General features: G+C 45.3%; 4 protein-coding genes and 1 non-coding gene across 5 annotated transcripts in view; 4 read left to right on the forward strand and 1 right to left on the reverse strand.

Annotated features, from left to right (window-relative positions):
- Positions 1-1932: 1932 nt before the first annotated feature.
- Positions 1933-7608, reverse strand: ccdc171 (coiled-coil domain containing 171). The gene is made up of 15 exons (XM_031878966.1): positions 7253-7608; positions 6826-6901; positions 6568-6697; positions 6312-6487; positions 5585-5617; positions 4653-5154; positions 4441-4563; positions 4180-4349; positions 3890-4033; positions 3620-3799; positions 3319-3464; positions 2849-2903; positions 2559-2690; positions 2294-2446; positions 1933-2154 (listed from the first exon to the last, which is right to left on the reverse strand). Exons 1-15 carry the CDS (start codon positions 7606-7608, stop codon positions 1972-1974), a joined length of 2559 nt encoding a protein of 852 aa, XP_031734826.1. The 3' UTR covers positions 1933-1971.
- Positions 5831-5902, forward strand: trnag-ucc (transfer RNA glycine (anticodon UCC)). Its single transcript has one exon. It is a non-coding gene; the product is annotated as a tRNA-Gly (tRNA).
- A 1580-nt stretch (positions 7609-9188) lies between the features above and the next one.
- On the forward strand, positions 9189-12148 carry wdr55 (WD repeat domain 55). Its single transcript, XM_031878964.1, has 4 exons — positions 9189-9743; positions 10158-10264; positions 10563-10832; positions 11232-12148. Exons 1-4 carry the CDS (start codon positions 9189-9191, stop codon positions 11560-11562), a joined length of 1263 nt encoding a protein of 420 aa, XP_031734824.1. The 3' UTR covers positions 11563-12148.
- Positions 12149-12599: 451 nt separating this feature from the next.
- psip1b (PC4 and SFRS1 interacting protein 1b) lies at positions 12600-18664 on the forward strand. Its single transcript, XM_031878968.1, has 12 exons — positions 12600-12702; positions 12975-13073; positions 13195-13259; positions 13349-13484; positions 13639-13932; positions 14082-14130; positions 14302-15246; positions 15346-15440; positions 15845-15948; positions 16022-16961; positions 17128-17485; positions 17656-18664. The coding sequence occupies exons 2-12, from the start codon at positions 13005-13007 to the stop codon at positions 17673-17675; spliced, it is 3075 nt and encodes a 1024-aa protein (XP_031734828.1). The 5' UTR covers positions 12600-12702; positions 12975-13004; the 3' UTR covers positions 17676-18664.
- An 817-nt stretch (positions 18665-19481) lies between these two features.
- ttc39b (tetratricopeptide repeat domain 39B) overlaps positions 19482-25000 on the forward strand; it is a 13508-nt gene continuing 7989 nt past the window's right edge. The window contains exon 1 of the mRNA XM_031878965.1: positions 19482-19728. Within this exon, the coding sequence (XP_031734825.1) occupies positions 19690-19728 (39 nt within the window). The 5' untranslated portion in view covers positions 19482-19689. The remainder of the gene's footprint in view (positions 19729-25000) is intronic.

Raw genomic sequence — 25000 nt, forward strand, 5'->3', positions numbered from 1 at the left:
GTGTGTGTGTGTGTGTGTTGTCGCAGGTACAACTAGGACAGGACTCGCTCTCATGAAAAGTTTCTGAATATTCATCAACAGATAAAAACAGGACGCTGACAGGTTTTTTTAAGAATTCTTTTTGTACTTTTTTTAAAATTCTTTTTCGAATGAGCTTCAACCTCCTCCTCCTCCTCCTCCTCCTCCTCCTCATCTTCATCACAGCTCTGATATTCAATGAGACTATAATCCCGTTATAATTTCAGGATTACAGTCAGTTGAGATGGAACAAAGTGTTTGAACGTCAGATTAAAGTTTATTTTACGTTTTAGTCAAATGTTCGTCCAGAAGACCAGATGTGACTTTTTTACTTCACCTCCTTTAATATTATCAGAGGAAGTATTCAGCTCCTTTACTGCAGTAAAAGTACTAACATCACACTGTGGAAATACTCCACGACTGTGTACCTCTGAGAGTAGGAAGTACAATATGTACCTCTGAGATGTGGCACAGTACAAAGTCCAGTATTTAGATGGAGAGTAACAGTATCAGGTATATGTGTATGTGTGGTAAATAAAGAAGAGAACTTGATGTCAACGTCTCCTCGTGTCTCTCGTCTCGAGCTCCTCTTTGTTTCGGGATTATCTTGATTTCATCCTCGTGGCCGGATATTTAAACCTCAGCGAGATGATCGGGAATTAAGAGTTAATCTGTGGACGAACTCCGACCGCAGCGCAGGACGTCCAAACGGTTCAATACAGCCGTCACTGTCCTGTCTGTGATGCTAAGCTAAGCTAGCCGCTCCATTGAAAGGGCAGTGACAGGGAAGTCAACACAGCTTTAGTGGCTCCCACTGTCACCGGCAGTCAGCCCGGCTACTGTTAACGCACACTATATACGTGCGTACAGTATATGTATACACACACACACACACACACACACACACACACACATATATACATATATATGTATATATATACATATATATATACATATATATGTATATATATATGTATATGTATATGTATGTTGTAATGTAGGGATTACTGTCGTTGGGTGAAAAGTGACACTAAAGTGTTTTCAAGTCAAATAAAACTTGAGTTTCTTTCATTGTGACGAGTTTAAAAAGTGTGAAGTGAAGAAAATGACAAACATCTCCAGAGAAGAAGATCCTGTTCAGCTGAATCAGCACAACTCTGTGTGTGTGTGTGTGTGTGTGTGTGTGTGTGTGTGTGTGTGTGTGTGTGTGTGTGACAGCAGATTAAGTCGCTTTGTAAAAGACGTCACACACACACACACACACACACACACAGAGCCTGAGGGTGTGTGAGCGTAAGGACGCTTTTTTTCCCCCGTTGACACATGAATAGAAATCCACACAGAGGCAGAAAGACACACACACACACACACACACACACACACACACACTGCCTGAGGACACACACACACAGACACACAGAGTCGTGGTGCCGATTCAGCAGTTAAATAAAATGTTTGTCGTGTTTCTTCTTCTTCTGGTTGTAAACTTTTCTCTCTCACACATGAAGACGCTCTGACTCAGTGTTCAGTTTATTAGGAACCCCACTGGAGCCACACTCACTGAGAGTAAAGCTGTTTGTCAGTGATTCATGCTCTGTTTCTCTTTGTTTAATAGTATTTAATACTGGCGTTTACTCGTATTATTATTATGATTCTTCTTCAGAATAAGAGTCGTCGTCGTCATTAAGGATGATATGTTCTGTTAATCATGTCGACGTTTTATTAAAGGAGCAGAAGACACCGAGAGGAAGATTGTGGACATTATTCTTTATTTAAAAACAAAACACACGTTTGGTCAAAGTTTACGAGAACAAGGTAAATATTTTACAGGAAACCAGCTGCACATACACACACACACACACACACACACTAACAGAGACAGACACACACACACTGACAGAGACAGACACACACACACACACACTGACAGAGACACACACACACACACACCATCTATCTTCGTCCTCCTCTGCTCTTCCTCACGGCTTTCCTCTTAAAGGGTTTGGAGAGGGGAAGCTGCGGGGCGGGGTTTAACTGAGATGGGGCGGGGCTTAAACTGACTGGCAGGTCCTTCGACAAATCAGGTTGAGGGGCTTCAATGTCAGCGACTGGATATGTTTCATGAAACTCAGCCACCTGAAACACAGTGAAAATGATTGGTTTGTTTATTTATTATTATTTATTTTATTATTATTTTATAATATCAAGTTACAAGGCTTTTTATTTGCCTTGTACGACAAATCAAATAAAAATAAATAAAATAAATGAGTCTCACGGGGACGTAGGCGAGGTTGTCCCGGAGACAGGCGTCCTGCAGCTCGCCGCGCAGCGCGGTCACATGACCTCGGTAGGCGGAGACTTCCTGCTCCAGCCAATCGATCCTGGAGCTGCAGGTGAGACAGAGCTGAGAGACGGAGGAGAGGAGACTCTGCAGAGAGACGGAGGGAAGAACGGAGTGCGGATCAATTAATCAATTAATTATTGAATGAACGGACGGATGAGAATCAGCAGGATAAACAGTAATCTGTTGGTTTATAAACCTGGCACGCTGCCACCTCAGGAGCTCCCATGATGCTCTCTGCTCCACTCAGCTCCAGGTGTTCCCTGGGTAACAGCAGGGGGCGGGGCGGAGCTGACGGGGAGCGACGTGATTGGACGAGACTCTCTCTGACCTGAAGACCATACAGCATGTTACCAGATGTGGAAATCTGTGTGTTCTGTGTTTTTCTATACATACATACATGTATCTACACACACACACACACACACACACACACACACACACACACACACACACACACACACACATTTATACATCATGTGTCTTCACCTCCTTGTAACTCGTCTCTGCAGCCTTCATGTTGCTGATCAGATAATCTTTACATCTATTAAAGAAGAGAAATATAATAAAATAAAAAATGATATTACGACAGGAGTGAAGTACGACAGGAGTGAAGTATGACAGGTTTGAGGTACGACAGGAGTGAGGGGAGTGAGGTACGACAGGTTTGAGGTATGACAGGGGTGAGGTACGACAGGAGTGAGGTACGACAGGTGTGAGGTATGACAGGAGTGAAGTACGACAGGAGTGAGGTACGACAGGATTGAGGTACGACAGGTGTGAGGGGAGTGAGGTACGACAGGTTTGAGGTACGACAGGATTGAGGTACGACAGGTGTGAGGGGAGTGAGGTACAACAGGTGTGAGGTACGACAGGGGTGAGGTACGACAGGTGTGAGGTACGACAGGTGTGAGGGGAGTGAGGTACGACAGGAGTGAGGTACGACAGGTGTTTGTTACCTGGCGGCGTCCCTCAGCTCGTCCTCGACTCGCTGCAGTCTCTCCTCCAGCTGCCTCCTCTCCCTCTGAACCCCCGACAGGTGCTTACCCAGAATCCTCAGCGAGCGCTCCTTCCGACTCACATCCTGCCGCGCCTCCGACAGAGACTAGAGAGAGGTGTTAGTTAGCATATTACCTGGGGTCATACTACAACGTGTGACAGTGTGGGCTTCCAGTCAGGGACTTCAACAAGAGGATAAGAGGTCCATTCACCTGCTGTGACAGGTAAATGTAGATTTAAATAAAACATTTTGAACAGAACCTGTGAGGTGTGGCTCAGTGTGCGCTGTGTGTCCGCCTGCTGGTCGGTGTGTGTGTTGACTTTGAGCTGCAGTGTGTGAAGCTGCTCGCTCTGTTCCTGAATGAGCGACTGGGCTTCCTGTTCCCTGCTCAGCGCCTGACGGAGCTCCACACACACACTGTGGAACCGCTGTACTGGGACCTGCACACACACACACACACACACACACACACACAAAGAGTCAGGAGTGTGTGTTCATCAGACAGTACAGGTGTGTGTGACGAGCCTCACCGTTCTGCAGGTGTCTTTTCTCTCCTTCCGCAGTCCTCTCTTCAGATTGGCCACCTCCAGCCTCAGGCTCCGCCTCTCCACCTCGGCCGAGTGCAGCCGTTGGCTGAAGAGCAGGAAGTGCTGCTGGAGGGTGGAAACCAGGGTCTGATGGGAGGTCAGAGGTCAGCTGGTGAGGATCAACACACTGACCGAAACATTAAGGTCCACTGTAAGATATATTAACAAATACTAAAATATGAAATAGTCAGAGGCTACACACTGAAGTGTGTGAGTGTGTGTGTGTGTGTGACCTTCATGTTTGGCCGTGGAGGCGTCCGTCTGCTCAGCCCGAGTCTCAGCCGGCCGCTCAGCGTGTCCTCGTCTGACAGACCAGACGGCGCGTCCGATTGGTCGAGAAGGTGGTCCAGGAGGCGGGACAAAGCGGAGCGAGCTGCTGACGTCACGTCTGAAGGGGCGGAGCCTAGAGGAGTCAGAAGAGATATAACATCTGTACAAGCACACATGCATTTATGAATATATAATATGTGTGTCCGTGTGGTTGTGCGTGTTACCTGTGTGTGCTAGCGCCCCCTGCAGGTCGGCCATGGAGGACAGAATGACGGAGGAAAGTCCTCTAGAGCGGAGCCAGCGAGCACACGCCCCTTTACCACCTTCATCACCATCATCATCTTTAACTGAAACAAACAAAACTGCTATGAAAACTATTTTCTGCAGAAGCAGAAGAAGAAGAAGAAGAAGAAGAAGAAGGAGAAGTGATGCCCACCTGAGCTCCGCCCACCTGAGCTCCGCCCACCTTGGCCCCTCTCTGTTGCTGTGGCGGCTCCTCCACAGACTCCCTCCCCCGTCTCCAGCCTAAACAACACCGTCGTCTGTTGGGTCAGAGCGCTCCACCTCCTCACAGCCAGCACCGCGCACACGCTTCTCCTCCACCGCCTCACCGCCACCATCGTCTTCCTCCTCTTCTTCCTCTCCTCCCCCTCCTCTTCATCCTCATCTTCCTCCCCTCCCAGAGCTCCGGCCAGCCTCCTCACCTCCTCCTCCAGCGCCTCCCTCTCCGCCAGCCGCCGGCGCAGCAGCGCCTTCTGCTCACAGAGCGCCCGGAGGCGGCGGCGGGCGTGAGTCAGGGTGCCGGCCAGCAGGGCGCACGCCGACAGGAGGGAGGCCGACTCACCGCGGCACGCCGAGAGGTCGGAGGTCAGCGAGGAGCAGCGGAGCTCCAGGGAGGAGGTGCGGTCACGGAGGGAGTCGCACCGAGAGCGACACAGCTGAGGAAAAAGAGAACCAATTTAGAACCAGTGCGGCATCATGATGGTGGGAGGAGCCACTGGTTGTTTTAAAATTCCCCATTTTCACCAGTTTGATTCAACGAAGAAGAAGAAGAAGAAGAAGAAGAAGAGAAGGAGAAAATTAAGAGGAAGGAGTAGAAGAAGAAGGAGATCTAATAGTGTTGCTGTATTTAACTTTGTTAAACTTGTTCTACTCTTGAACAACAGAATGTTTGCTCTTTTCTTTCCTCCCTTCATGAGGAAGACGACCAGAGGGACAGTTGACCGGAGTCTTCCTCCTTCATCTTCACTGCTGACTCAGCACTAAAGCAGAAGACTGAGTGCAGATCAGATCTATGAAAGAATGGAAACAGCTGAGGGGCCTGTGTGTGTGTGTGTTAGTGTGTGTGTGTGTGTGTGTGTGTGTTACCTGCAGCTCCTCCTGCAGCAGGCTCACAGTGTGTGTGTGTCGGCTGCTCCACGCCTCCTCCCTCCTCCTCACGCTCTCCTCCACACGAGACAACACACACTCATGACTGCGCTGCAGCTCACGCACACACACACTCTTCTTGTCACACACACTCTGCAGCTGGGCGATCTACAGAGAGAGAGAGAGAGAGAGAGGGTAGGAGGGAGGGAGGGAATGAATCACAGAGATCCAGATGTGCAGACGTAAGCGTTGGTGGTATAGTGGTTAGCATAGCTGCCTTCCAAGCAGTTGACCCGGGTTCGATTCCCGGCCAACGCAGTCGTTTTAGACTCAGCTCCGTCTCAGAAGGAGGTTTTCCTCTAAACTGATGGTTTGAACTATAATCACAGACTTCTTCACTCTGAGGTTCACTAGAGCGACACACTGATGACATCACGTAACAGTCTGTCTGTGAGAAGTGGACGTAGTCGTCGTGTCAACACTTCTTTTCTTTGTGGAATCATGTTTAGAAGCCTTGAGCTCTCATCTTGTTACTTCTGTTAGAAACTCAACTTAACGTTCCCTCTGCATGGAACTCATCCTCAGTATGAGGAGCTGCTGTGAAGGACGGGAGGAGCCGGGAATCGAACCTCCAACCTTGTGGTCAAACGACACTCCGCTGTAGCCCATAAACGCCCCTTTGTCATAATAAACAAGGTGTGTGTGTGTGTGTGTGTGTGTGTGTGTGTGAGACCTGCAGCAGTAGGTGCAGTCGCTGGTTTTCTGAGCTGAGGCTGTGAATCAGTCCGTCACGCTCCTCCACTTCCTGCTGCAATGCATGCTGGTCCTCGTCCCGGGCCTGCCGGGTGATGTCCAGAGCTTTCTGCAGCTCCTGGACTTCCTGCTGGAGCTCTGCTGCTCGCTCTATAAACACACAAACACACACATCTTACTGCTGCATCTGTCCCTCACGGGTCTCAGAGGGTGCGTTTGATTCTACGTACCTGTGAGCTCGGAGGCCCGGGTGGAGTCTCTCTGGCTCAGAGTCAGCTGGTACTGAAGCTCCACCCGCTGAGCTTCTCCTCGCTCCACCGAGGACCTGAGGCGGGTCAGCTGGGTCTGGAGCCGGGTCACCTGAGGAGAGACAGGTACTGTACTACATCTCAGAGGTACAGAGTGTACTTTATACTGTACTACATCTCAGAGGTACATGTATATATATATATATATATATATATATATATATATATGTGTTCTCTCACCTCCTGGTTGTGGCTGGTCGTCAGCTCCAGTCTGTCTTTCTCCAGCTGATGGACTCTCCTCCTCAGCCTCCCCGACCTGTCGCCTCCTTCACCTCCTTCTGACGCCGCCCTCCTGCTCCTCCCCTCCCTCTCCCCCCTCCGCTCTCCTCCTCCGTCGCTCCTGGAGGAGGTGACCCCGGCTCTCTGTCTCTTGTCTTTCTTTCTCTGTCTGTCTGTCTCTCCTGTCTGCTTCTCCTTCTGTTGCATGGTGGTGATGACGTCTTTTAACCTGGGAGAGAGAGAGAGACAGAGAGAGAGAGACAGAGAGACAGACAGACAGAGAGAGACAGACAAGAGACAGAGAGAGAGAGGCAGACAGACAGAGACATGTGTGTGTAATAATTGTAGTAATAGTAATAATTGTAGTACTAGTAAAGTCACTGTGTACTTCTCTATCTCCTCCTCGGAGCTCCTGGAGGAGGTGACCCCGGCTCTCTGCTGGATCCCCCGAGGCTCCGCTCCATCGTCCCCCCTCTCCGCGGCTCTCTCCGCGGCTCTCTGCCCGCTCTCCGCGGCTCTCCCCCCGGCTCTCTGCCCGCTCTCCGCGGCTCTCCCCCCGGCTCTCTGCCCGCTCTCCGCGGCTCTCTCCGCGGCTCTCTGCCCGCTCTCCGCGGCTCTCTCCGCGGCTCTCTCCGCGGCTCTCTGCCCGCTCTCCGCGGCTCTCTCCGCGGCTCTCTGCCCGCTCTCCGCGGCTCTTCTCCGGCCGGTCTGTCGTCTCCTCCGCTCCGCTGGTTCCGTCTGCATCGCTCCTCCGCCGGGATGACTTTAACAACCCTGAGGGCGTGTTTCAGCTCCATCATCACGGACAGACAACATACTCTCTGAGGCCGGTTGCTCAGCTGATGTTTTGTTGCCAATAGACGCGCTCAACCCGTGAAAACCGACCGCCGTTCACTAATCTATCTATTAAATATTCACCATAACATCACCAGAGTTACGTAACGTTTACAACAAGAAGTGAGACGGTTTACAAATCAACCGGATCTACTTTACAATTCGGCATCAGTGAAAAATACCAAAGATGGCGGATTTTCTCATAATTTTAAGTTGTATTAAATGTTTCTATCAACAACAAACAGCTGTGTTTACACATTTAAAGTGCTAATTTAAACATTTAAACGTTTTGGTGGATCTACTATAAGCCGAACTAAAAAGGAGGCCGTGACGTTTCAAGAAACGTTATAACTATGTTTATAACTTCTCTATAAGCTTGTTTGTCAACAATTTAATCTTAAATTCAATCATTTAGTGAATGGAGTTACGTTTCCATGGCTCACACAACACAAACAAAGACCCGTTTAACGGTTAATATTCTAAACCCACATTTTATTATAACTATAATTAAGTAGGAGGAAGTCTACACTACACATCTGATTCATAACATTAATAAGAAAAGCCTAAAACAGCTCGTAGTGAACTGTTAGAAACACTTACAGCGACATTAGTCCAGAAACCGTTTGAATCTGACGCCATCTTTAGCGTCTGTTCGTCATATCCGCATTCACTCCCGATTGGCTGGATGACCGGCCAATGGCGACCGCCCATTTCGACACGTCACGTATTGACTTATTTATTTGAGGTAATTATGAGTTTAATTATAAAAACACGTATGGATTTAAAAAACCTCAAATATAAAATATTTTGTGGAATTATCTTTTATATAAAAACTCTAAATTTACAAATAAAATAAGAAATAAAATAAGAAAAAAATAAAATTAAATAAGATTATTGGTTGATATATTTGGAAATGTAAGGCATCAAGTACACAAGTATTTATATTATGAGCTTACTCATCAGTTTAAAATTATTTTACATGTTCTATGTGTGCATATAGGGGGCTACAGCTGCATTTCATTGTGCAGTCCTGCTATTATATAACAAAGCTGACATAATGGTAATAACGATGATGATGATAATAATAATAAAGATTGGTAACAATGTAAATTGTCAATTCAGTCATTAAAGAGTGAGTTTTTTTGTACAATACAATCAGAAACAGGTTTATTGACAAGTGCAGTATAAGGAGTGTGCCTTGGTGTTGACAATAAACACAGTATGATAAAAAAAGATTTAAAAAAGAATAGTAAAAGCCAAAAAACATAATTAAAAAAAACATTACAATAATATTTCTAAAATATCTTCAATATATATGTGTTTTTAAAACAAAGAGTTGTACAGTATTTATTAATGTATTAATTGCCAGTGTTTTATTGCGACATTATAATTGCAGTATTGTAACGTGCCGTAGAGGGCAGTGTGATCTGCTTTCACTGGTGACGCTACCATTTAATTCAGCGTAGAAGAAGAAAGAAAAGCAAAACAACATGGCGGCGCCCGCAGAACACGTTGAACCCGAATCAACAGAGACAGACCCTCCAGAAACGGACAAAACAGAAGAAACAAAGACCACCAGAGACCCAGACACCTCAGACTCGGAGCCTGCAGACCAGGACCCAGACCCGGATCCTGATGCGGATGAGGACGAGGACGAGCCGCCCGAGCCGAAGATCCGAGACACCCCGGAGGACATCCGGCTGGAGGCGATCGCCAACACGGTGGCCCTCCACCCGAGCCGGGACATCCTGGTGTGCGGGGACGTGGACGGGGACATCTACGCCTACTCGTACTCGTGCACGGAGGGCGAGAACCGGGAGCTGTGGTCCTCCGGGCACCACATGAAGTCCTGCCGCCAGGTGCGCTTCTCCGAGGACGGGCTGAAGCTCTACAGCGTCTCCAGGGATAAGGCCGTCCACATGCTGGACGCGGAGCGGGGACAGCTGGTGACGAGGATCCGGGGGGCCCACGGGGCCCCCATCAACAGTCTGCTGCTGGTGGACGAGAACATCCTGGCGACCGGAGACGACGGGGGAACCCTGAAGGTCCGAAACCTTTGACTGGTCTTAATGGTCCAGTCTCATATCTATGGAAGCCCATTACTGCCAGTAAAAGAACACAAATAAGATGAAAACAGAATTATTATGAGATAAAATGTCAGAATAATGAGATAAAACATAATGAGATGAGTTGAAATTATGTTTTTTGTGCTTCCAATCAGACATGTTCATGTTCCTGCCTGGTTTCTTATTGATAGAAGATGGTCTGTCGTGGTCTCTTGATGGTCTCAGCTCGTCTTGGTGTTTAACTGTATAAAATACTCTAGCAATATTGTGTTTGTCTCAGCGGTCTTTAAATACAGTCAATGAGTCATGATTCAAACTGACTTGTGGTGTTTTTAGCAAACGTTTTATCCCCAAAATGTAACTTTTTGTTGATTTGTTGTTGTCTTTGTGAAGGTGTGGGATATGAGGAAGGGGACGGACATCATGGATCTGAAACAGCACGAGGATTACATCAGTGACATCGCCGTGGACCAGGCCAAGAGGATCCTCCTCACTACCAGGTGGTTCTCACCTCACCACCGCGGCGGATCAAATCCAACCAACGCCGTCAATTCACCTGATGTTTCTGATGAAATATCACAGTTTTAAGCTTAGATTCGGATGCTTTTTGTGACCGAAACGTTCGTCTCACATGATGTGTTCAAGGACAGTCGTATAACAATAATGACGTGTTTTTAGCTTCTGGCTGTGATGAACAGTGTAGTTTTGGCGACTGTTTAACGAAAACATTCTTTCGGGTTTTATGGTTCGGAGGGTTAACCGGGGGTCTCTGATTTGATCTGCTGAAACCTCCCACAGCGGCGACGGCACCATGGGCGTCTTCAACATCAAGAGGCGGCGGTTCGAGCTGCTGTCGGAGTGCCAGAGCGGCGACCTGACCTCGATGGCGCTGATGAAGCGGGGCAAGAAGGTGGTCTGCGGCTCCAGCGAGGGGACCATCTACATCTTCAACTGGAACGGCTTCGGGGCCACCAGCGACCGCTTCGCCATCAAGGCCGAGTCGGTGGAGTGCATCGCCCCCATCACCGACAGCATCGTGTGCACCGCCTCCATGGACGGGTACATCCGGTGAGTAGTCTGACTTCATCCATGGGGGTCTACTAAGAGTCCACGTTGGTGGTTTTGTTGTCCAAGCTGGTTTGACGAGGGTCTAAGAGGATCCTTTAATGGTCCAAAGTGGTCTTCTGATGGTCTGAGCTGGTCTTTAGGTGGATCAAGCTGGTATTTGAATGGTCCAGGTGGATGTTTTGGTATTCTACTCTGGTTTCTAAATGCTCTAAAATGGTCCAAACTGGTTTTCCGATGGTCTAACCTGGTCTTTAAATGGATCGAAGTGGTCTAGACCACACTGGTCTATTGGTCCAAGCTGATGTTTTGATGTCTAAGATGCTTTAAAGTGGTCCCTAATGATCTTTCGGTGGTCTAAATTACAAGTTACTAAGATGTTGTAATGTGTCCTTCCATCAGAGCCGTCAACCTCTTTCCCAACCGGGTCCTCGGCTGCATCGGGCAGCACGTCGGCGAACCCATCGAGGAGCTCGCCAAGTCCTGGGACACCCGCTTCCTGGCCAGCAGCGCCCACGACCAGCTCATCAAGTTCTGGGACATTTCCAGTTTGCCCGGCACCACCGTCAACGAGTACCGCAAGAGGAAGAAGAAGGACGGACGCATGAAGTCCCTGTCCAAGAAAGCCCACGGGGAAAACGACTTCTTCTCGGGACTCGTAGAGGAGACGGAGAAGAAGGAAGACGTGGAGGAAGAGGAAGAGGAGGAAGACAGCGATAGCGGTAGCGATTAAAAAAGGAGTGGATCAACATCTCGGCTGTTTGTCGGATTACGTGCCTCATAACGTTCCTACTGTGGACGAGAAACACGGGAATGTTGGGACATATTTATGTTTCCTCACAAACATAAATATGTGAAGCGATGAAGAGCGAATGTCCCAGAAGATCTTCATCCTCATTGACTGTTGATGCTCCAGATATCAGAACGAATGACACTAAAATAAAGTCGTAACTGAAGCGGTAGGGCATCGGAAAAAAGACAAATGTGTCCATAACATAAAGTCATAATTTAAATTACAATGTTGTTTTTCTTTATTTATGTACAGCTGCTTGTGTTTGGAAAACATTCACAAATTGTCAAATGAAAACTCTTCAAATCCAGAGGAGAGTAGTATTTTTTGGGGGGTATTTGTACCAAAAGTACCTCTTAGTCTGCTGGGTAAGTTTGTGGAAAAATGTATTTGTATTTACATTAAAAAAAGTGTTTTTTTTGTATACATTTGTGCAACTTGCTTTAATTATCACTACATCATAGTTTTGTCAATGACAAAATCAAAAATATTTGATTTTGTCATTGAAGCTGTTTTGACAAAAACGAGTAAATAGATGATATGAAGTTACCGCTCATCTAGTGAGGAAAGAGCCTGAAGACGTTCACATCAGGGAGTACAAAGTATACAATAAATACACACAATTATACATCATATTTATTGTCGTTTTCATGGTAACGTGATATGTTGCAGCAAAGTGCTGTCCCATTCCTATTTACACTATCTCAAGCCCTCAGTTTAACTTGAATAAAAAGTAAAACAATGTGAAGTAACAACTGTCTGGAAGATTATTAAAAAGAAACATTTCAATGAAGTAATTTTAAAAAGCAGAGTACTTAAATAAATGTACTTATTTAAATATATAATCGGATAGGGCGCTAAATGTAATTAATTTTAGTATTTTTTGCGTTCTGAACCCCCCCGCGTTAATGGTACAGTCCCAACGGCAGGCGGGAAAAGCGCCGCACCTCACGTCACGTGACGCGCGCTGATCGCATCAACATGGCGGCGGAGTGTGGGCAGCTCGTAGCTTAGTAACAAGAAGCCTTTCCGTTAGACCGACGCGTTTATCTCGCGGTTCCACTTCGGTACGTTTCTTTTTCGGTAAGTACGAATCCCGCTGTCCCGTTAAAACATTTAAAAAAAGAGAAGAAGAAGAACGCAGACCTCCGGAGGGTTTGTTTTAACGACTAGCTAGCTTAAAGTTAGCATTAGCGCTAGCACGCCTCGTATTTGTAAACAGTGAACACGCTGTTTAAAGGAGACTACTGAGTTTAGGGAACAGTTACTTTAAATATGAAGTCGAGGCTGTTGTACTTTACTTCATGAGTTAAAGTATTTAATGTAAAGTCTACATGAAGTCTGTTCTCCTTCAGGTTGTTTCTCTGAGATCTGAAGCAGCAGAGATGGAGCAGAACAAGCAGGGAGACCTGGTGTTCGCCAAGATGAAGGGGTTCCCTTACTGGCCTGCTAGGGTGAGACACACACACACACACACACACACACACACACACACACACACACACACGCACTGTGACAGTTGACATATAATAATAATAATATATAATATCTATAATAACATCTCTGTTTGTTCAGATCTGTAAGTCTGACACTGGAACCAAGAAGCGAGTCCCGGTCTACTTCTTCGGTACCCATCAGATGTACGTACACACAGTCCCCCCCCACCCCGTTGGTGACGCCGCCATGTTGCTTATTGAACTTCCCTTCTCTGCCCCCCCTCCCCCTGCAGAGGTTCGGTCCTTGTGGAGAACGTTGTTCCCTTCATCGGTAACAAGATGAAGTACGGCAGCGGTGTCCGCGGCAAAGGCTTCTCAGAGGGCATGTGGGAGATCCAGAACACGCCGGGAGTCGGGAGTAAAGTCAGAGTGAGTCCTCCTCTGATGCTGTGATGCTGAGCTGTCACGTTTATGGCATTGTTTACGTTTGTTTTATGTTTCCTTTTTTGTGTTTTGTTTTATAATTAATAAACCAATTTTCTTTGTGTTTAATGAACCTTTTTCTGTTCTGTTGTGTCCTCAGATACCAGCACAGACCAACACGCAAACCCCATCTAGAACTACACCTGCTAAACCGACTTCTGCACCTAAAACTACACCTGCTAAACCGACTTCTTCTGATAGACCCTGTCCCGGTAGAACCCGAGTCACGAGTAAACAGGAAACAGCTGCTGTGGCTAAAACTCCAACGAGGGCTTCGCTGAGATCTGCTCCGCAGAAAACGACCGACTCCAAACCGACTTCAGACGAGACTTGTGTCACCACGAGGAGGAGCAGAAGATCAGCTGCTGGAGGAAGGAGTGAGGAAGAGAAGGAGGTGAGAGAGACTTTCATTGTTTTATCTGTTTGGATACTTATGAGTAAAAAACTGTGTGAAGGAGGTCGAGATTCAAACCAGGCTCAGAATAAAATGTGAACTAACGAGTTCTCTGACCGACCGTTTTCATGTTTTCTGTGTTCTTTCAGGTTGATGCTGAGCAGCAAAAGGAGACGACACCTGCTGTGACCTCTCCAGGTAGATAACACACACACACACACCTATAGACACACACACACACACACACCTATAGACATAGACACACACAGTGTAACACACACACGCGCACACACACACACACTGTTAATCAATCATCTTCAGGATCAATTCTATCGAGAGAGTTAAATCTCTCCGGTGTTTGTTTTTCAGTGAGTAAGAAGCCGAAGTCTGCCCCGACACAAATGTCGAAGAACGAGGGAGGACGGAGAGACGAGGAGGAAGAGGAGGTAAAGAAGGAGGAAGAGGAGTCATCAGAGAGCCAAGGAGTCAAGAGGAAGAGGGACGAGAAGGACGAAGAGAAGGAAACAAATCAGGACAACGGTGAAGGAAAGAAAGAGGAGGAGAAGCAGGATGAAGGTGAGGAGGGAAAGAAAGAAGAGAGGAAGACATCAGAGGGAAGGGTGATGAAGACGAGGAGGGCAGAGAAGGAGGACGAGGCGAAGACGGAACAAGGTGGCAGCGAAGGAAAGGAGAGGAGAGAGACGAGGTCGGAGAAGAAAGGAGCGAAACAGGCGCAGGACGAAGGTGTGGAGGGAGGAAGAGGAGCAAAGACAAAAGAGAAGGAGGAAGAGGAGAAGTCATCAGAGAGCCAAGGAGTCAAGAGGAAGAGGGAAGAGAAGGAAACGAATCAGGACAACAGGAAAGGAAAGGAAGAGGAGGAGAAACCGCAGAAGACAAAGCCGGATGAAGGTGTGGAGGGAAAGAAAGAAGAGAGGAAGACATTAGAGGGAAGAGTGATGAAGACGAGGAGAGCAGAGAAGGAGGACGAGGGGAAGACAGAACAAGGTGGCAGCAAAGGAAAGGAGGAGAGGACGAGGAGAGAGACAAGGTCGGAGAGCGAGGGAAGAAAAAGAACGAGAGAAAAGGAAGAGCTGAAAACTGAGAGCAAAGAGAAGGAAGCGCAGGAGGAAGAGGTGATGAAGGAGACGGAGGAGGACAAAAGTGGAGGCAGCAAAGGGACGAGGAGAGGGGAGGAAGAGAAGAAGACGAAGCCGGAAGAAGGTGAGGAAAAGAAAGAAGAGAGGAAGACATTAGAGGGAAGAGTGATGAAGACGAGGAGAGCAGAGGAGGACGACGAGGGGAAGACGGAGCGAGGTAGCAGTGAAGGAAAGAAGAAGGAGAAGAGGACGAGGAGAGAGACGAAGGAGGAAGAAGAGGTGATGAAGAAGGAGGAGAAAAGTGGAGGCAGCAAAGGGACGAGGAGAGCAGAGGAAGAGAAGAAGAAGAAGGATGCAGGAGATGAAGGAAAGGAAGAAGAGGAGAAGGGAGGCGGCGCTGTGGACGAGGAGGTGAAGATGTCTTTATTCTGGTTTCTGAGAACAACAGAAAGGTTTATTCAATAAACAGAACTTATAAAAGAAACGTAAACTATTTTATCTTTTATCCAGTAAAACATCAATAATCTGCAGATTAGAGCTCCATCAATGTCTCACATCATCAACTGAAAAACATTTTTCATGATCAATGAGGTGCATAAAACAGACGTAAACAATGTCAGAATAAAGAAAACATCTAAAGTCCCAAAGATATGAAACTTTAAAATCCTCTCTGCCTCCAGATTCAGATAAAGACAAACGTCACAAACGTGGCTTTAAACACGGTACTTTCTGCTTCCTGTGGTCGGAAGCATTCATGTAGAATACCTGCTGTTTGTGCAATAATCCAAACATCGATATGATCTGTGTTTGAGCAGCGCCAGCGCCGCCTGGCTGCCAAGAGGGAAAGTCTGCTGAAGTCTCTGAGAGGTCTGCTGAAGGCCGGGAGAGGAGCGAAGAGGACGATGAAGAGGAGCTCCCAGTAAGAAACAAACACACTCATCGTGTTTTTATTAAAGCGTGAAAGGAGGTTTTACATGTTTTATTGTCAACAGGAAAGAAGCAGCGAAGAAGAACCTGGAGGTTAAAAAGAGGAGGAGTCACACGGTGCCAGAGAAGAAGAGTTTGATCCGCAGGAAGTCCGTCGGCAAGAAAGAAACAACGGAGGTGAAACAGAAAGGTGGCGCTGAAAAAGAAGAGAAGAAGAAGGAGGAGCCGGACAAGAAGCCCGGCGCGAGGAAAGTTACGGATGACGTGAAGACGAAAGAAAAGGAGAAGACTGAGGACAAGACGAAGAAGGACGAGGAGAAGAAGGACGAGAGGAAAATCATCGGGAAGATCGTGAAGGCGACGTCTGGAGGAGGAACGAAGGTCCAGGTGAAGACCATCATGGGAGGAGCGGTGATGGCAGCAGCAGCGTCGGTAGAAGAGAAGAAGAAGAAAGAGGAGAAGACGACAAGCAGAGAGGAAAAGGTAGAAGATAAGAAGAAGAGTTTTGGAAAGAGAGAGAAGAGATCTGAGGACAGAAAGTCGACGGACGACAGGAAAGACAAGAACGTAACGGAGGTAGAGAAAAAAGGTAAAAAGGAAAACGAGACGACGAAGAAGAAGAAGGAAGAGGAGCTGAAAGCGCCGGCGAAATCACAAGAGAAGAAGAAGGAAAGCGAGGTGGGAAAACCGAGCGAACAGAAGAGGGAGAAGAAGAGCGGCAAAATTACAGAAGAAGAAGAACCAACGAAGGGCGCGGAGTCGGAGCAGAAGTGCACAGAAGACGAGGCGAAAACGCAGAAGAAGAAAACGGCGACGGCGGAGGGAGAAGATGAGTCCAGAGCGGGTGAGGAGACGAGGAGCGCAGAAGAAGAAGAAGACGGCACAACGCAGAGCGGCTCGTCGAGCGGAGAGAAGAAGAAGAAGAGTTCCACCATGACGCTGACGGACTCCACGCTGCACCGGATCCACGGAGACATCCGGATCTCTCTGAAGACCGACAACCCCGTAAGACTCAAGTCCACTCGCTTTAGTTTTCATATAAACGCATGTTCGTGTGACTTCTACATCTTAACTGACAAAAATATACAATGATGGCAATAAGAGTAAAGGGAATAACTAAAGTAAAATATCAGAGAGCAGAGACTAGAGAACGTCTCTCTTTGTGTTTCAGGACATCAGGAAGTGTCTGCTGGCGTTGGACCAGCTCAGCATGGTCTATGTGACGTGTAAACACGTCCAGAGACACAGCGAGCTCGTCTCCACGCTCAGGAAGCTACGCTACTACCGAGCTAACCAGGCCATCATGGACAAGGCGGCCATGTTGTACAGCCGCTTCAAAAACGCTTTCCTGGTGGGGGAGGGGGAGGAGGTGGTGAGCGCCGCCTTCCTGCGTTCTTTACTGCAGGAGAAGGAGAGGGAGGAGGCTCAGCGGGTGGAGAAGCTGAGGGGGGAGGAGCCTGTGGAGGAAGGGAAGGAGACAAGGAAGAGCGGTGACGGAGGAGAGGACGAGGAGGCGAAAACAGAAATCGGTGAGTAAATTCATGTGAATGTAGTAAGAATACGGATCATTTTTGTTATGTTATAGCATAAAAGGACTATATACACTTAATAAAACAATGTTTTCCTTCGATAATAATGCTGATTTGCAGGTTGTTATTGTTGTTCTTTTGTTTATTGTTTGTGTTGTCCACCCCCACAGCTCCAGTGGACTGCCCCTGAAGAATCTGTATTTTTGAAGCAGCCTGGACTGAACCAACTCTAATCTGAGGAAGCACCCCTCCCCCCACCACATGGACAATGACCTCTTCCACTCACACACACCTGTACATTACCTGATTATTTATTACCTGTTGTATATGAAAGGATGTCGATATCTGAGTAGGAGTTAACATGTTCGGATGGATTTTCACACCTGAGCAGCTACAGTTTGTTAGCATTAGTTTAATTAATAGTGACGTTACTATTAATATACATTAATAACTACATTCACCTGAGCATTAAGACCTTTGTTTTTAACTTGTACCCTCACCTGTCTCTTTAAGCTCACCTGAACCATCTATACCTTCAAGAAGCCGGCGTAGCCTTAACCTGCCTCTAACTGTTCATGAGGAGCGGGTACATGGTCCTTCAGTCATCTTTTCAAATACTACAGTAACAGTACTTAAGGGGACATCTGGTCCTCACATGGTCCTTCAGTCATCTTTTCAAATACTACAGTAACAGTACTTAAGGGGACATCTGGTCCTCACAAGAGCATGTAAAAATCTGGTCAAACTCAAATCTTATTTCATCACTACGTCATCTGCAAATATTTAAAACCTTCCACCTGTGTTGGTTCAGGGAGAACAGGATGTGACGGGGCTGATGGGAAATGTAGTTTTAATTTAAAAGTGTGCTTTCTTTTTTTAATTTAATGTCTGATTAAAGGACATTTAACCGGTTTTAAATCTTCACATTTTAGCATTAAGTGGATCCGTTGAAGGTTGACGCTCACGCCTCGGTTGCCGGGCAGGATTCGGAGGTGCCTTGCTCAACGCACTGCAGCAGTGACCTCATGAAGAACTGCTTTTATAGAACTTTGTACAGCAAGATGTTTTATTCAGTATTTTTATTGTGACATTTTTTGTTGTTTCTTGTGTGCAGTCGTTTACTCTGTAAGAACATTTATGATCATGAGAATTAGTGAATAATTAAAGAATCACAAATCATTTCATTTTGTCTTCCAGTCTCTTAAGTAGTACAGTCAAAAGTACATTATGTACCTCTGAGGTGTAGTACAGTCAAAAGTACATTATGTACCTCTGAGGTGTAGTACAGTCTAAAGTACATTATGTACCTCAGGTGTAGTACAGTCTAAAGTACACTATGTACCTCTGAGATGTATAGTATAAAGTACATTATGTACCTCTGAGATGTAGTACAGTATAAAGTAGCATAACAATGTAAATACTTTAGTAAAGTACAAGTACTTTAAGCGTGTAAGTAGAGATCCAGTGGAAATGGGCCGTTCTTCATAGTGCGTATACTTTCCGGTTTTGTACTTTTAAGTACATGATGTTAATATTTATGTATTTTCTTAAGTACCTTTTGAATAGTACTTTTGCTGGAATAGTACTTTTGCTGGATACAAACATTTAAATAGGAAAATATTATGAAGTATTTATATATTTTGTGTTTCTAATCGTGTAGAGTTATTTATCATAATATCTGATTAGACAGACTCCCTGTCTCTCTCTCTCTCTGTCTTTCTCTCTCTCTCTCTCTCTGTCTCTCTGTCTCTCTCTCTCTCTCTCTCTCTCTCTCTCTCTCTCTCTCTCTCTCTCTCTCTCTCTCTCTCTCTCTCTCTCTCTCTCTCTCTCTCTCTCTCTCTCTCTCTCTCTCTGTCTCTCTGTCTCTCTCTCTCTCTGTCTCTCTGTCTCTCCCTCACTCTCTCTGTTTGGGGGCGTGGAACAGGAAACCCCGGAGGTGTGTTTTCAGCTCTCTCCTCTTCGCGGAAGAGAGAGAGAGAGAGAGAGAGAGGGGAGGGGGGGACAGAGGGAGAGCGCACGAGCAGAGAGGAAGCAGGACGCACCGGATCACATAACAATCACACTAACGGATCAATCAGTGAGGACTGCTTCTGCACGTGTGTGTGGGCGCGCGTGAGACAGACATGGAACCAAGGTTCTCCTGATAGAGAACCGCAGAGGAACCCAGCGGACCTGAAGGAGGACAGGCACCGGGCGCGCGGAACATGGCCCACGTAGGCAACGGAGCGACCGCAGAGGAGGAGGTGCGAGTCACGCGACACCTCACATATTTGATGCTTGTATCAGTGTGTTCCTGTGACGTACTCCACATATATTACTGTAGTACTTGTGTATTTCTACATTTATATCGTCATAATATCATGTATAATAGTTCTATATATTTGTGACATAACCTGCTAAAATGTATTTATTTATTTATATATATATATATATATATATATATAATTTATTTATTCATACAGTTGCTATTTATAATAACTGTATCTCTTATAATATATCAGGTATGAGGTATAAGTATTTTATAGAGTAATATATATATATTTACATTTATACAGATGTATTTTGTGATCTTCAGAGTCTCTTCTGATATTCTCATCATGATATACTTTATAATACTAAACTAACTAGTTATTTTCCTCTGCACATACATATGTTCGTATAATACTTGTGTATTCATACATGTGTTTATTTATATTCTTTGTTGTATTTTATTATAGAGTTTATCTCCTATAATATCATATATAATAGTACTATACTGCCTCTAGTTTGTGACCTACAAGATCCTCCTAAAGTACATTTATATACTTTATAATATACTTTTCTCCAATATATCGTCCTATATTGATTTCATACTTGTGTTCCTATAATAAACTGTATTATTACGTATTCTGTGATATTCCTAGATAACCACACAGTACTTTTTAAATACAACATATTTTTATAAATTAAACAAAAGGGTAGTTCCAGAAGTACTTTGTCAGAGAACAATACTACAGTCTTATTTAGTCTTAAAGTGTGTATTCTTATATATTCTTATGATTCCCTGAAATGGTTTCTGTAATATCCTACATAGGATATATTTTAAAGTAGTATCACTCCGTTTATACTACAGTATTTTTAAAAATACAAAAGTTTTCACAGTGAAAATCCTCGTTGATATTCATCAGTACGTCAAACCTGTATCCAGTGTGGATCAATAATGTCAGCTAGTACAAATACATCGTACTATACTACGAGTATTTACATTCTACTTCATCGTTGTAGATATTCTACTTTTAACTGCTCTACGTATATTTGATTTTAAAAAACACATAATATGCTAATAATTATTACAATACTACTAATATACAGAGTAGTACACGAAAATATAGAATAATATAGAAGTACAACACTTTGAAAGGAGCCGTTCTTCACAATGAGTACTTCTATACTTTGAGTACATTTCAGCTGATAATACTGTTTAACATGAAATCAGGACTTTTACTCGTAACAGCATATTTTTGGACTGTGGTATTAGTACTTTTACTGCAGTAAAGGATCATACAGTGTTGTACTTTCTACTCATCGGTATTGTGTTTATTGTATATCTGTGGTGCGTTATCACCTGTGATAGCGTCTCCATGGTTTCCCATATTGACCAGTGAATGTACTACTCCTTTTGTCCACAGTACTTCATGTGACCTTTGGACAATTACTGTCTTATATTTACATATTTCTCCCTTCTAGTAAATTATAATAATACATTTTATTTGTACAGCGCTTTAAAAGGTACTCAAAGACACATTACATGGTAAAAACAGAAAGAAAAGAAGTATTTATAATGTAAACAAAATAGACATAACAGTAAGGAACAGCACAAAAACATACATAACTAACAGTACGTTTGTAGTACTCGGCCTTGTGTATACGGACTATCTTGTGTTCCCGCTGTGTATCTATTCATATTTATTAGGGTTTTATATTTATTCATACAGACTGTGAGGATACATATAAACATATATATTCTACCTGTAGCGTGGTCCATAACTCTTGCTCTCCTAATTTACAGCTTTTAATGCACATTCAGTGACTTCAGGTCTTTCTTTGATCCGGGTAGTGCTTTCTACATATTCTCATTTCTCTGGAGACTCTGGGCTGAAGGTCCTGGTCCCCCTGGTCCCCCTGGTCCTCCTGGTCCCCCTGGTCCAGGTGCTTGTTGTATCCACCTGTCTTTAACTGAGCTGATACTTTCAGTTCTACTGTTTGTGTTTTATGGAAATGACGGCTCAGATTTCAGCCACAGGCTGCACGACAATCACAGGAAGTTTGGATTTCTATCTCTAGAGCTCAACGCTAATTGCGTTTATTCAAATCCAGAAGGAGTAATGATCTGTGGTCAACGTGTCCACATCCTGGCCTGGTGTCATGGCGGCTAACAAGCTAGAACAAGGTTCGTCGTGAACATTTTATGTTTTCCAGTAAAGCCTGATGTTCCACCCTGGTTCACATTGTTCAAACTGGGAGTGGCCCAGTGCAGCTAAAGTCTGGAGGAGGGTCACATGTGCTTGTTAGGTTCTAAGGATTGGGGTGTGAGGGTTCTGTGCAAATCCAGTCCCTAAAGGACTTTCTAGGGGTTCTAGAGAGGAGGAGTTCCACCGATCTCCATCAGAGGTTCTTTTGGGGGTTCCGTGGATCTGTCCACAGCCTTTGGATGGGTATTTATGTTTTTAAAGGTTCTCGAGGTCCCTCAGGACAATTTATATGTCATTTAGGAGGTTTTAGGGCATCACCAAGGGGTCGTAGGTGCTTCAGGAGGTTCCAGGAAGTCCATGAACGGGTTAGAAGCGTCTCTGAAGAGGTTCAAGATGAGTGTATTTCAGAGGGTTTTTTAAGATGTATCTAGTGGATTTAGAGGTTTCTCAGGTTTCCCTGGAGTTTTCGAAGGTTTGTCCATGAGGAGGTTTTAGAAAAAAGGTTGAAGAGATGGGTCAGTAGGTTAGGTGGATCTGGATTAAAGATCCTTTGGTTTCTCAGGGCCTTCTACTACTAGGGGTCAGAAGGGTTTTCGACATGGTCCTAGAGGGGTCCGAGCGGGTTCAGGAGGGCCCAAGGTTCCACAGATTATGTAGATGATCTCAATGATTCTGTGGGGCTGTAGAGTCCCCTGATGTTTCAGATGTCTTTGAAGATCCTAAAGGGGTTCAAGAGGGTCCTTTGTGGGTTCAGTGGATGTGTGCAGCTTGTTTAGGAGCATTTGAAGTGGTTCCATGAGACTTCCTTGTGGTTCTAGAGGTCCTTCAGGGGCCCCTTACAGATTTCTGAATGTCCTTGTGGAGGATTAATGGGTCCATCGGTGGCGTAGCAAACTTTAAAGGGACGCAATATGCTTTTTAGGGGTGTTAGAGATCTGTTTTGGGGGTCTAATGGGGTTTAAGGGCCCTGCCCAGCAGATGTAATGGGATGATGTGTTCAGGGTCCGGGTATTTAGGCCGTCCTGCGTCAAACCTCACCAGTTCATCTCCTCATTTGAGCTCACAGATGCTCCTCTGTCAGCCTAACTCATCACATTACAGAGGAATTTCTGTTGAGTTGGCTTTGAGCTGTGAGGAATGTGTTTATAAAAGACTCTTAAACACAGTGGAAGGTTATCGTGCAACGTCACTGCTCAGCAACGCACAGTGAACAACACAAACACAAACCATTAACCATGTCTGGGCCTCTCTGTTGTCAGCTGTCCACTGTGTTTGCTAGGACCCTCTTTTCTTTACTAATTCTGAAGTTAAGTAATATGATTTCTGTTATGAATGGAATGCAGATAAAGCCCTGAGAATGTATTGATCCTCCATCTTAGCGCTGAGGATTTAAACCCTTACTTCATGACACTCCTTCAGTAGTTAACTCCTGAATCGATCACACCAGCTTCACATGCGTCAATAAATGAGCTCTAGAGCCCTTCTGGAGGTTGCAGAAGTCCTTCAGGAGGTTCTGGTGGTCTGGGGGGGTTTCAGTGCCTCCTGAGGGGGATTTGTTGTCTTTGAGTGGCTTTTACAGGACAGTGATGGCATTCTTCTGGAGGTTTAAAGGATATTCATGTTTTTTTAAAGGCTCTTCGGGACGATTTATTTGTAATTTAGAAGGTTTTAGGGGTCGCGGGTGTTCCAGGAAGTCCATAAATGGGTTTAGATGCTGTGAATGAAGATCTGGAGGTTTCTCAGGGTTTCAGATGTCTTTGAGGAGGTTTTAGAGATCCTTTTGGGTGTTCTGGAGGGTTTCTAAGCCTCCCTGAGAGTCGTTGGGTTGTTTGTGTGTGAGCGTGTCTGTCGGGTAACGGGACACAGTGAGGAGGTCTTGACTAATTGATTAGAAAGCTGCTGCTGTCACTAGAGAGGCTTCTCTGACCTCCACTCAGTGTAACATCATGCAGACGTGTTGCTTCTCCCACCTCTCCTGTTTTCATCCTGCAAAACACGACGTAGAAAATCCTTCTACTTCTTCATCTAACCCAAGTCTTTAAGAAGCCTCATCATACATGATCTGATAGAACATGATGCATTCATGCAGATTAAACCAGTTCAAATCATGCAACACATCCAGAAACATCCGATATCATACTTAAACTACATTTATATACTTTTACTTCAGTAATGTTTGGAATGCAGGACTTTTACTTGTAGTGAAGTATTTTCATGGAGTAGAATCAGTACTTTTTACTGCAGTAAAGTATCTGAATACTTTGTTGCACTAAGCAGCTATTGTGATATTAATGTTCTGGACTGTCTGGTTCTACAGCATTCTTCTGTAGTAACACACACACACACACACACGCACACACACGCACACACACACAGCGGGAGCTTATGGTGTTTGTGTGCAGAGAGCTGTGAATGTTGAGAGAGCATCTGTTTGTATGAGAGAGTGTGAAGAGAGGACGAGTGGGCGAGCATCTGTTTGGTTTCACACACTCGTTTGTTTTCCATCTTTACTTCCTCCCATGATCCTTTTCTGCTGACATTGTTCTTTATTTCCCCTTGAGGAACATGAAGTAAACACCTTAAACCTTCGTGGTCGGGTTCTTTGGTTACTCTGCAGCTTCCTTTCTTCAATAATCGATAGTTAAACGATAAAATAAGATTTGTGATTTCCGTCCCTTGTGACCAAAGTCCATCATAAAAACAGCTGATTTTCAGGCCAAAGATACTTTAACGATGATGAAGCAGATAGAATCAGTTGTACCTGATAAGTGACTCAATCATCACAGTCAATACAGACGCTCTCAGGTTTTATCTTCATTATCGTCATTCTGCAACACAGAGACAAAAGCAGCTCATCTGCAACAAACACACGACCAACGAAACATTTTAAATTTGCCTCATAATGAATGTCAACAGCAGCAACAGGAGCAACTCTCTGGGAGGACAATATGGCCGACACCATCACACTAAACATCCACAGAGTCCAGCTGCTGTCTGTCTGAGATCGGTTCATATTTAACAGATTTAACTTTGGTAAAGCTCATTTTAAACTTCCTCTCTGTGA

This window comes from Anarrhichthys ocellatus, unplaced genomic scaffold, assembly GCF_004355925.1.
Source record: "Anarrhichthys ocellatus isolate YVR2014 unplaced genomic scaffold, GSC_Weel_1.0 scaffold213, whole genome shotgun sequence".
Lineage (NCBI taxonomy): Eukaryota > Metazoa > Chordata > Actinopteri > Perciformes > Anarhichadidae > Anarrhichthys > Anarrhichthys ocellatus.

What these genes read in the sequence shown, in the direction of transcription:
- ccdc171 (XM_031878966.1), bottom strand. Translation starts at nt 7,608, where the DNA reads ATGCAGACGGAACCAGCGGAGCGGAGGAGACGACAGACCGGCCGGAGA. An exon ending in CACTGAGCCACACCTCACAG is followed by an intron (nt 3,465 to 3,619) that starts GTTCTGTTCAAA and finishes ACCTCTCTCTAG; the next exon opens with TCTCTGTCGGAGGCGCGGCA. An exon ending in ACAACCTCGCCTACGTCCCC is followed by an intron (nt 2,155 to 2,293) that starts GTGAGACTCATT and finishes ACTGTGTTTCAG; the next exon opens with GTGGCTGAGTTTCATGAAAC.
- wdr55 (XM_031878964.1), top strand. Translation starts at nt 9,189, where the DNA reads ATGGCGGCGCCCGCAGAACACGTTGAACCCGAATCAACAGAGACAGAC. An exon ending in ACGACGGGGGAACCCTGAAG is followed by an intron (nt 9,744 to 10,157) that starts GTCCGAAACCTT and finishes GTCTTTGTGAAG; the next exon opens with GTGTGGGATATGAGGAAGGG. An exon ending in AGGATCCTCCTCACTACCAG is followed by an intron (nt 10,265 to 10,562) that starts GTGGTTCTCACC and finishes AACCTCCCACAG; the next exon opens with CGGCGACGGCACCATGGGCG.
- psip1b (XM_031878968.1), top strand. Translation starts at nt 13,005, where the DNA reads ATGGAGCAGAACAAGCAGGGAGACCTGGTGTTCGCCAAGATGAAGGGG. An exon ending in TTCTTCGGTACCCATCAGAT is followed by an intron (nt 13,260 to 13,348) that starts GTACGTACACAC and finishes CTCCCCCTGCAG; the next exon opens with AGGTTCGGTCCTTGTGGAGA. An exon ending in ACCTGCTGTGACCTCTCCAG is followed by an intron (nt 14,131 to 14,301) that starts GTAGATAACACA and finishes TTTGTTTTTCAG; the next exon opens with TGAGTAAGAAGCCGAAGTCT.